Source organism: Amia ocellicauda, chromosome 18 (genome assembly GCF_036373705.1).
Source record: "Amia ocellicauda isolate fAmiCal2 chromosome 18, fAmiCal2.hap1, whole genome shotgun sequence".
NCBI lineage: Eukaryota > Metazoa > Chordata > Actinopteri > Amiiformes > Amiidae > Amia > Amia ocellicauda.
In genome coordinates, this window is record NC_089867.1 from 20,412,543 (window position 1) to 20,424,850 (window position 12,308).

The following is a 12,308-nucleotide window of genomic DNA, read 5'->3' on the forward strand; positions in this document are numbered from 1 at the left end:
TCATTAAAAGAGCCAAATCCAGTTAAGTTTTCATTAGGAGAAACATGCAATATGAATTCATAACAAACAAGGGATGACATTTAAAAGCAGAGGGTAAAAAAAAAGACATGTTCTTTGAATTGTTAGACCCAAGATGCCTCCCTGTGGGATGAACATTAACCAAGTCTTTTATTCCAAAGTATTTGCACCATTTCCACCCCCCATGAGAGCACCACTTCACATGCAATGTTAGGTTAAGCATATGGAAGTGAAAAGATGGAGAATTGTAATCTGTGGTTATTATGTATTTTGAAGGAGTTTAAATCTGTTCATTAAAATGTATGCTTTGTTTTTATTGAAATTAAAGGTATAAATTAGGCTTTGAAAAAATAAAATGAAACTCACGTTTTGTTAGCTGTGAGTTTCTTTATAGATTGTATTCACAGGCGCTTGCAATTATGTACAGAAAAATAAACTGTTCCTGATTTGCCCCCCATGCAGCCTGTGCCGAATCTAAAGGCCAGGATGTGTGGGATCGCTTATTGTCTGTCTATTCATGGCTGTTTTCTTCTCCCCTAGTTATTCTTGAAAAGCCCATTCGCATTCCCAGATCTCTGTCTGTCAAGGCCGCAAGTGTATTAAAGGGTTTCTTGAACAAGGTAAGACACAGACCTCCCAGCTCCATTCCTCGAGTTGACGCTCTTGTTGGCAGTGTGCGCAGTATTATAGGATTATGGATTCCCCTTTCGCAGAGTGCTCCAGCACAGCTCAGGCACTCAATCAGAAAGTTGAACAAAAGTTGAGGAAAACTCCAGTTCGGCAGCAAGATCGTCAACTCATTTCTTCATTTCCAAAGAACTGTCAGTCTCTTGCGGTTCATCCATTGTGATTGAGTCCTGGAGGTGGACAAGATAAATAAAATGGGGAATGTCACAAGAATGTCACGGCACAGTTGGCAAGCGAAGAAACGCACAAAAAAATGCAGGAGCTTAATTGATAAACTCACCTTCCCCCGATTCACATGTTGAATGGATTCCCAGCTATTGTAACACTGTACCTCCGTGTTGTCTGGAGAAAATGCATAACTAAACAGGGTGTAGCTTTAGTAATTCACCACTGGGTGGTATACACACAATGGCAGAAGTGTCATATCGAAAACCAATGAAGCATTTTAGAATCGGGTTTCATATAAACAAAGGATAACGAACCTATATAGAGTAACCAACTAATGCTGCATCTTAAGTATATCGCATAGTCATTTTGTTCATAATGACTTCTGCACTTGTCGTCTTGCAGGGTGATGTTAGTGTGTTGAAACGGGGTGACTGATGGACAATGTAGGTGAAATTGCGCCCTTTTTTATTTTCTGAAGCACTTTAGTGCCTCCATAGAAAAGAAAAGGTACAAATGTAATGTAGTCACACACAAAAAAAGTATGAGAACAAACTAGGACTTGCAAAAACAAATGACATAAAAAAACAAACAAAAATTCAGATTGAACACAATTGATATTGCCATGCCTGGTTACATAATGACTTTCCTCCTGGTCGTCTCTTATTGTTCCTTTGCCCTGAATCTGGGAGGAGTGCCGTGATGCAGCCATTGTCTCTGTGTTTGTCCACAGGTCGCAGCAGGCGGTTTATCACAATACCCCTCCTGACTTATAAATAAAATCCAATTACAAAGTCTGAGTCCCTTTCATTACTACAGGCTGATTATATCTGAGGTGACGTTAGATTATTAATAAGCCACCTGGCTGGGTCTGCAGATTAATTAATTTCAGGGTAATGAATGAGAGCGATACCTCGCGTACAACAGATTTGGTTGTGTATTACATAAACACACAGAGCTACAATATGAAATAGAGGTGATGCTTTGTTTCCTGCAGGGGGTGGCCAATTTATTATTGTGCTCCATAAGGGACAGAGGAGGCTTTCGGATCGTGATGCTTGTCCCTTCCTCTGACTGGTTTATTTGGTTTTACAGGACCCCAAAGAAAGACTGGGTTGCCAAGTGCAGATGGGATTTTCAGATATCAAATCTCACACCTTCTTCCGCAGCATAGACTGGGACCAGGTAAGGCTGAGATTTATGGGTTAATGCAAAGTTCAGATCACATGTTTCTTGTGGCATTCACTCCCATTGAGCCCTCCTGTTGAACAGGAATCGACAGCCCATATTAAAAAGTCATTCTGTGCAAGGGCTTGGTAATATTTCACAGTACATATGGTGTGTGTCATGTAATGACATCAATGGATTGTCAGATTATTCCTAGCAGTAGGTGGCTCCCCCTTCATTGGCCACTGTAGGTGTTGGTTTTGCATGATTTGTGATGATGGTTTACATATAAAGATGGATTGTAGTCAAACCTTTTTTTTGGGCATTGTTCTTAATAGGAGCTAGTGTCTCAGCATGCTTATATTCGTTCAATATGACAAAGGAATCATTTAAACACTCAACACCCCCCCCCCCCCTGTGTCTAAAGGCAAATAAGCAGAAAGGTCTCCGCATTACAGACCGTGGACTCATCACTTAAGTGTCATTATCAACACTGGCAGCAGTGTGCGTTCTGGAGAAGCGGCTAACACGTAAGGCGGGTGGAAAATTATTTGTATTTTTTTTTTAACACTGAAGCCAAATAAAATGTCAAACCCACACACTCTGTAAAGGTACAAGGGAGTAAATGCAGATTGTTATTAATCATGAGAAGATTATTTTTGGGGATAAAATAAACAGATTTATAATAAACAGTCTATGTATGTATGAATGCATATATATGTATAGTTTATATGTATATGTTTTTATTTATGCCATATTTGGCCCATACATAATATATATTTAACATTTCTGGTTAATACACGGCTCTGGAAAATTGGAGGCATGTGATAAATGCCTTTTTGCTTAAACATAATATGTTAAACATGTAATGCATGGAACTGGAGAAAAAATTATAGAAACTGCTATTGATCTGATTACATTTAAAAAGTCCTGCTGTTATGATTACAGTGCTGTGGTAAACGGCTCTCGGTCTCCATTAAACATTTAGTGGATGAAACGGTTAATCCTTGCCATGCTTCGATGTGATGGTATGCTTTGTGAAGCAGATCCATTGAGTGGGCACCCTGCTGTGAAATTAGTTTATGATATTTTACAGTACATTTGAGATGTTGTGTTGTTAGTGTGATAGGTCTAGTTATCGCCTTATCGCTATTAATCAAATCAAATCTGGGACAGTCTGAGTTCATGTTGCGTTTCACACAGTCAATGATGATAACAGCATTAGCACTTCCCCGATGTTGTTTTATTCATGTTGCATGTGACGTTCTGTTTGTTTGAGAATTTCAGGCAACTAAACCCACTTCTTTTGCCCAAGAGGAGTGACAAGACTGTCTCATTCAGTACGAGATCAGATTCACTAATATAACTTCTTCTGGATGGATTCTTGTTTGGACAAAGTAAAGTACTTTTTCTCACAGTTTTAATCTCAAGCGCACAAACGTTTTCAAGAAATTAAACTGAAATAAAAACAGGACCGCAGCTAATGCAGTTTTCTGACCACAGAAGTAAAATGTCAGATGCTGAAACTAAGATAACTCAGATAAAATGCTCTGCACAAGCGTTCATCTTCTTTAAATGACAGCGGAAGTTTATTAGGTCAATTGCAGCAGTAAACAAGACCGATCCAGGACTCTTGATTGGAATGGTGAAAGCATTTTGGGTCCCAAACATCATAAGTAAAAGAATCAATACTGTACTTGTGGAATGAATACTAGACACAGATTAGAGATTCAGTAAGTGAAATACCCCCACAATTTAATCATTATGTTTGTAAGTTTCTCACACACATCCAGGGTGGAAGTAAAGATTGTTTTAGATAATCTGGCCCAATTGCTTTCTCTTTGTAAGTCACAGTAAATTTCACCAGGGTAAATGCACAGTTTATTCTTCTCGATCTGGACTATGAAATGGTTGCATAAACAAAAACAAGGAAACTGCAAAAAAAAAAAAAAAAAAAAAAAAAAAAAAAAGCTATAACTCATATTCTGTATTTTGGCGCTCTCAATGAAATGTTCAACTTTAGTCAAACAGTGTTATTAATTTACTTCACCCCCGCTGGCATTTATTCTTACGCAGGCATTAATGAATTAAACATGCATAGAGGTGGTGTAGTTGACTCTGCGCATCGTAAAGTGCATTCCGACTTGCCTGTAGTATTACCACAAATAAAAGTGAATTTGAAATGACTCCACCGTATGAAACGCTATACTTTTAGGGGGGTTTATTTAATTGGTACAGTATAGCCAAGCATATGCATTTTAAAACTAATTTGAATGTGGAAGCAAGGGGCATAAATGTTTGGGGATTGTATTCACTAACTCTCTCCTCTGAAACCGCAGAGAGTGAGTCGGATGAAGTTATTTTCAAAAGAAAGAAGGGGAAGAAAAAAAGAAAAGCAGAAAACAGAACCTTGAAATTGGCATAAATTAATATATTTAAACTGTCTCAGACTGCCAGACTTTGTAGACCCCGTGGCTTGTGTGAGAAGAGTGAAGGGGGGGTGTTGAAGTTCTTTTGATGTGAATTTGTTCTCGTATCTGGCTGGCACGGAGAGGGATGTTTTGTGGTAATGAACGCTGTGACGAGGCAAAGACCATTCCAGCCACCGCGTCGGGATCTGTGTACGGCATGGCCGCAGATGCAAATGTCACACTCATGGTTAGATCCATTTTAAAGACAACTGGTCATTATAAATGTTGCCTCCAAGATTTTTAATAGAAGCCTGCAGATGTAACAGTACCTTGGAAGTCGGTTAAACCATAGCGAATATTAAGTGTGTCATTGTTTAATTATTTCACTTCTTACTTCATGCTTGGGCTGTTGTGTTATTCTTTTATGAAGAGAATTACACATTCTGCTGCCAATTTGTTCTAAACCCAGGAGGGAAGGACGGACCATGAGATTTAAGCCCTGTGAATTTTGAGTCGCAGGCAAGCTCATCTGTGTCTTCAAACGTCTAGACCGGCTGTCGTATTAAACAGGAAAGCATAAGTCCATTGCTAATTAGAGGGTTAAGGCCTTGGTTTATGATCAAGCACTGCAGATTATTTTTTTTCTTTTGAATCCTCTCATCTAGCGCTAGCAGAACAGCTAATCCTGTAACTCGTTCAGTTTCAGTCATTTTCCTTTGTTATTATACGTTTATTTAGTTTTTGTGATAGTCTGCAGTCGAATTAATAGACAATCTATTTATACTGTTACATTTTCTTTATTACTGAGGGGGTGGTTTATAGTATTTGTAGCATTTGTGGATTGTTTGGTTTTCCAAATATTTTCTTTTCAGGGCATATATAGAGAGATGTATTTATTGTATACAGCATATCTGAAAACTATGTGCACCAAGCTATGTTTCTTTTTTTAAATCATATCCACATGCTCATCAAAAGTATTCCAAGGCAAATAAATGATGAAAATGTGCAATTCCGTGTTGAAAATATATAGTTCAAAATCCAGCCCCCGCCACTCTTAAAGTTGTCTCCTTGCAAACAAGAAAGATGGAAACAAATGAGAAAAGAAGGGCACTTCAAATACCAACGTTGTAGTTTGTTCTGTCGGCCTTCAGCGAGTCTGACCCCCTACTGGCTGAACTCAGTTGGGAGCCAGTCTGTGTCTGCCAGTGGAAAAAGCCCAGCTTCCCCCTCAGGCCGGCGACGCACTGGGAGACGTCGGCAGGTTGAGTGCAATGCCTGCGGTACCCCTGCCATAAATAATAAAGAAAATTGTCTTTAATGAAAGCCAGTCAGACTAACATGAGACAGAGATTCAAGGTTTTGGGCTCTGTCTCTTAGCAAAAATCTACATCGCTGTCTACATTCATTGTGCAGACGGACTGACTAGTATATGTCAGCCGAGCCTCACTCCCTCGCAGCCTCAGTCTCTGCTTTAAAGACTGCAAAGGGGACACTACACAAATGCACTTACTGTTTCCCATTTCATATCACCCAAAAACAAATCTTAGAAAAAAAATCCATGTTCCAAGATGCATTCAAAATATACTAGGGTGAAACTGTTACAAGATGTTTTTGTTGCAGCAAATTCTTAAAATGGCAGACAATCATTACTTGGTATGATTATTGGGAAGCATACAAATGCAAATGGGTTATTATTAATATATTGAAAAATAATGTATTATTATTGTTGTTGTTGTTGTTATTACTAGTATTCATTGAAATAAGTATAGCCACTTGAATCTCAGACATTAGACACACATTTGTTCCATACCCTTAGTAAATATGGTGCTGTGAGTTATACTTGCACACATTCATAAAAGATATTTGCCCACAATGTGCCTCTAAATAGTAGGCATTCACCTAGACAAATACCTCTGCAGTCTTTGTTGTTGTTTTTTTGTGACAGTTGAAGGAGAACCAATTAAATACGACTATAAGGCAGCTCTTACGTCTGTATTCATCTAATTCTGACACTGGGAGAGACATGACTTGGGTACCCACAGTAAGCAAAAGCCTCTGCAGTAATTGCTTTCATTTGTTCTGTGCATGTTATGCGTTACAAGCCAGCTAGAAACACCGACAAATCTAACAAACGCGGTGCTCTAACTTTGAGGGTGTCAGTTCTTCGAAACCTCTAGGGTGCATTTACCATCCTTCTCTCGTGACTTCAAATCAAAGCGCTTCAAATATTAAACCGAGACACAAACAAACAAACAAACAAAGCCACCCCGACAACCTGGAGAGCTGTGATGTTTGCAGCATAACATCCTCTCCATTCACAAAAGTGCTGGAAATGTCTCTAATGAAAAGTGAAGTGATGCTCGGTAATGCCTCTTAAAGGGGGAACTGAAAGTAATAAACCACAGACAAGTCCCGCCCCTCTCCCCTCACTTCCTCTTCTGCCTAGACTAGTGAAAACTCTCACTGAGGTGGAATGGGTTAACCGAAGGGGAGCGGGGGACAGTACTACTCTGCAATACTATGGCTAATTGAAGCTGTCTCAGGGTGTTAGCTGCATTAGTGTTCGGCATGCTCAGAAGGCCTTGCACCTGTGTCAGACGGGGGGATAGTTAACAGGCGGGGACGAGATGCTGTGAGCAGGAAGCCAGTTCGGTGAGCCTGCACTAATATCATCATGGTCACGCTTGCCTGGTTCAGAGACACAACTCCAGGCTGTAATTTTGTTCCAATCCATTACACCACCTGGGGAGCCGCGCAGACAGCAGCTTTGTGAAAAATAAAAGAGAGGAGGGGAGAGGGAAGGAGGGGGGGAGGGTGAACGAAAGAGCTGTAAATGTGTTATTTCTTTATTATAGCATTACACTCCTCAGTGTTTTTTTTATTTCTTATATATATGTGTGTGTGTATATATATATTGCCAATATTGTATTTGCTTTAGATTTGGTTATTTAATTGTCAGTTTTTCTGCCTCAGTTCTGGTAATTTTTCCCCTCAGCGATTTAATCAGGAGAGGTAATGGGTGGCAGTGTTGACTAGTGGTTAGGGCTCTGGAATTGAGGGTTGTGGGTTCCATCCCAGTTGGGTGCACTGCTGTTGTACCCCTGAGCAAGGTACTTTACCTAGATTGCGCCAGTAAATGCACAACTGTATAAATGTAATGTAAGAAGAACGTGATATATTGTAACAATTGTACGTCACCACGAATAAGGGTGGCTGCTAAGAAATGTATTAATAATATGACATGATTAATTTAATTCAGAGTCGAGTTTAATAGGTTTGTTTTCATCTATGTTTTATAATGCCCTCCCAGTCCTCCCTAGTCTCAGGCATTGAAACACACCGTGGACGTGAGAGCATACCGTAATACTCATATGAAATGTGCCTGGTGGGTGCAGTTTCAGCAGCAGAAGCGTGTCTGAAATAAATATTTCAAGCACATTTCAGGTCTTATGATTTCCCGTTTCATCTTTTAGGCAACCGAGACAAGGCTGTCCATGGGCGGCTTATGTAGTCGAGTGCATTATATGATCTGTCATGTTAGCGTCAACTCTGACACGGAGATGTGTTTTCTGAAACAAGATATCGCTATTAAAATGCATATTGCCCGGGTACATTTAGTCTGTAAATGCTGCAAATTAAATGCAAGTGGGAAGGGAAAAATCTGTTTATGATATCTCTGCAAATGTTTAACAGATTCAGTGGACCATGTTTTCAGTTTAAGTTCCGCACCCCCTCCATATGTTGTTGGTTTTAATAATGAGAAGGACACAATTTAGCAAACCGGGACAAACACACTACCTTATAAATATTTACTGACCCTGCTTGAGCGTTTATTTTTTCCTGATATGCAATTGTGTCCTTGGGTCTTCAATGCATCTGTGCTCATGGAACTGCTGTTTCTTAAACCATCACTTTAAAAGTATACAAAACACCTACAACCTAAAATATTGGTTCACAAACCCGTCGTCTTAGATTTATGGTTTTCTCCTCCTTGGATGTGGCCGTTCATTTCAAAGTATGGCAAGATGGAACAATTCGATTTACTTTTATAAAAGCTGGACGGAATGACTTTGGTCCCAGGGTGCATGCCGAACAGCATCTAAATCCAGAAACAAAAAAAACAAAGAAAAATGACATCTGTCCGACAGCGGAGGAATCGTGAGAACCATTTGACAGAATCAAAGAGGATTTCAAAACAATTTTCCAGCTCTCTAGTTTCTCCATTTGCAGGCTGATGGCCCGAAAAGATGAACAAGTGTAGTCGGCGATTGGAAGCTGATTGAAAAGGGATTGTTCATTATGGGTGAAAAATGCAGCTCAGGGGGAGAGGAGGCAGGGGGAAGAGATGCTGCCCATGTTGCCTGTGCCACTTCCTTTCCTCACAACACACTGGAACAGAATCGGTGGCCAGGAAGACAATTTGCCTAGACATCACTTACCCTTGTGACGGCCCTGAGAGCTTTGAATAGGTCCCGTCCAAATAGTTATGTTTTCATTGACTGACTTGTCAATATTGCTATTGAGCTCCTGGAGAAGCCCCTCCTAAAGAGAAATTAAATGGATTTTTGGTTAGCTTACAAATTTGCCATCCTCTTGCCATGCATTATGAACTTGAGCACTGTTTTTGAAGTCTCCCAAAGGGATCTGAAAGCACCTAGTTGGCGGAGGGGTGATCTCATCCTCCGAATCAGATGTGTAAATGGGATTTCACGGAGAGGACCTCCTTCTCTCTCAAATCCACTGCCTGCCTTTGTTCCACTGCAGTTTCCTCTTCACAGCAGTTAGACTGTTTGTTGTTGTTTAAATGTATAAATATTAATTATCTATCCCTAGGAGGACAGGTTTGCAGTGGTGCAGTAAGCCATTTGAATATCATTTATCCACACAGTTGTTTTTAAACCTTATTTTTAAGTTGAGAATGCCCGCTGTTATAAGCATACCCAGTGCTATAATTTCAATAGTTAAACAATCACAGCTAGAGTAAGACGAGTGGCTTTGTGAAGTGATAGTTTCATAGAATGTCTTTAAGCTGTGCTTTTGCAACATAACCCTTTAAACTTTGATTAGCAGTTGTTGTTTTTTGTGGAATTTTCATCAAATTATAGAAAGAAGAAGCAGACTTCTTTTCAAATCTTGTTTTAGACATTACAATATTATTTTAGAAACCATTATTAAATGTGTATTACTCAGAAAAACACTGTGGATGTGGTTGTCCTCCATTGTCCCAAATTGCTTTAACATACACTCCTCGTTAGAGAAGGAGGCGCGCTCAGATCAGCTCCAGCTTTATAGGACGTCAGGAAATGCTCTGCGCTCAGTTTAGACGTGGCACTACAGGTCAGGAAAGGTACTCAGCTCCAGTGTTTGGGCTCTGCTTTTCAAGTGTGCTGAAATTTAGGTAATAATCTAAATTCACTATAAGCACCTGTTTATTACCCCTTTTTTCCTCTCCAATCCCTTTCAGGCGTCTAGAGTGTAGGAGCTGTGAAGTGTTGGTCGCAGCACAGAAGATTGTGATTGGCAATTTGCAGGAGGGAAGGTTAAGGACGTTTGTGGGTTTCTCTTTAGTGTTCATTCTACCAAATGTGTCTTCAAGGCCTATTTAGCTTTGTATACTATTGTCTAGTGTACTATACAGTGCAGCATACATTGTGGACTGTCACAATTTGACACACAGTTGAAAATCTAAGCAAAATGTACATAATTGATATTGTGACTAATTTAGTTTATCTTTAAATCCTTCATGAATTAAAAGCAAAGTCTAGGAAACTTATGAAGTCGTGATTTATTCCATTGGTATCCGTTTAATTTGCACGTTGGCATTTGCTGTGAAAACTCTTGCTGATGCATGTCATTTTGTATGGGAGGATGATATTATTGCTGTCAATAGCTGCTTCTAATGAAACCATCTCTTTGGGGCACATCCAAGATTAAAGTTGAGTCACCTTCAAATCATCTGAGGTTAATAAGCACAACAAAGTTGTTGTGGGGGGAAAAAAGAAAAGTGAAGTTGAGAAGAGCCAAAATTTGACATGCCATCTATTTTTAGATTTTGGCAACCTTTCAAACAAACCTGTACCGTTGCTTTGTATGTTTGTTGTTCTTTCTATTCTCTAAAACAAGTTTTGATCTTCTTTGGTTTACAGGCCCTTATCCAGACACACACATCTCTTCCTGCCTGCTGTTATGTTCGGTTTGATGCTGTTCATGATTAAAAAAAACGGAGGGAGAAAGAAATACACCGCAAAGCAAAACAATAGAAGAGAAACAAATCCCCCTGATGTGTTGAGTCACCCTGAGTGGGCACATTATTACAGATCTGCACAATTATAAAATATTTTAATCTAAACCAAAGTGCATTTAAAATGAAGCTGCAATCTAGTTCACAGGGATCGACAGTTGTGGGTGCTTCTGGGTGAGAAACTGTAGCCTCTGAGAATGTGCTCCTGCGCTAATGGATACTATGGTTTACATGATTTGCTATCAAGATGTGAAAACTGATAATCAGTTAGTAGCAGCAGCCTCCTGTAATGGATTCTGAATCATTGAACCTGCAGGAGATGTGGAATAGAAAGTGACAGATGAGCTTCCGGATGTGAAACTGACAACCTGTGTTCTGGTTTCTAGTGGCCCCTCCTTGTTAGAGCTGGGGTATAAAGGCTGTTCCTCAGAGAAACCTGTAGACCAGGAGTTCAGTATGTTGGCCTTAGTGCTCCCACAGCCCCGAAACAAGCATCATCTCAGACAGATGGCTGTGGATTAAATATTAAATAATATGCCAGGCTATTCATTGCCTTGCTAATTGTGGTCAGCTGTCTAAGGAGTGTGTAAGGTGGGATTTGAGCCTGTCAGAGCACTACAATGCACAGTGGTTTGGCCACTGAACTGCTCCCCAGATACCAGTGACTCATTTTACAAGCTTGCTGTGATGTAATGTGCAGCCTATTGGAAACAACGTTTTCCCTCACAGTTTTTCGTCAGATTGATGCGACTGATTTGTCCTAAGTGGTCTCTAGCTCCATCAGTGTGTGCTATCGCGTTGTTCTGGCAAGCGCTGCGGAGCTGCTCTGGCGATCTGCGTCATTTTGCTCTCTGGAGCTGGCTCTCTCCAAATTACAGAAACCCACAAGGCGCAGGGTAATTTGACAATCTTGCACTTCGCTCAGCCTTTTTCTTTAAACTTACATAGGCCCCCGGGCACTTTTTCACTTTTGCATAGGAAAGCAACAAAAACCAACTAGCCGCTTTTTTTCTGCAGATCATTAAAATGCACAGGTCCCTTGCCCTGGCGCTGCTTCAGAACGGTCTTTCGAATGAAGAAAAAAAATATGTACTGTCTTATTCTCTTTTTTTGCATGAAGCACAGAAGTATGCAGTTTACAGACAATCATAAACATTTGTAAACCATTTGAGAATAGTCTCTGCCTGTGTATTTGAGTTAACACTAGAATATTGAGTGCCAATATTGAGTGCTGAGTTTAGTCAAGTAGAGGTGAAGGTGACATTAATTTGCTATAGATCGATTTGAAAAAAGCTCATAAATCATATTTGGTTTTAAAGAAAGTGTGATAAACAAATATTTTGACATTACTGAAGCCCTTATTTTAAGTGAAAAAAGTATAAAAGCCATTAGAGACTATTATAAACACTTAACTACATATATAGGTACATCTTGTGTTTAAATTACTTGCTTATGAGAATATGAACTCTGAAGAGAGATTTTCCCCCCAGAATCCTCCTTGGTAAAGCATAAGTGTCACTATGTTAATGAACATGAATTGCATTGGAGCGATAGCTATTCAGCACTGACATGAATCAAAACAAGTACTGTTAAAGGCTCTGGCTTTCAAGTGTTTCATA

The 12,308-nt window shown here is 39.7% G+C and overlaps 1 protein-coding gene across 1 annotated transcript in view; it reads left to right on the forward strand.

Annotated features, from left to right (window-relative positions):
* Positions 1-12,308, forward strand: part of prkcz (protein kinase C, zeta) — a 148,762-nt gene that overhangs the window by 126,747 nt on the left and 9,707 nt on the right. Inside the window, exons 16-17 of the mRNA XM_066691228.1 lie at positions 559-638; positions 1,966-2,055. Of these exons, the coding sequence (XP_066547325.1) occupies positions 559-638; positions 1,966-2,055 (170 nt within the window). The remainder of the gene's footprint in view (positions 1-558; positions 639-1,965; positions 2,056-12,308) is intronic.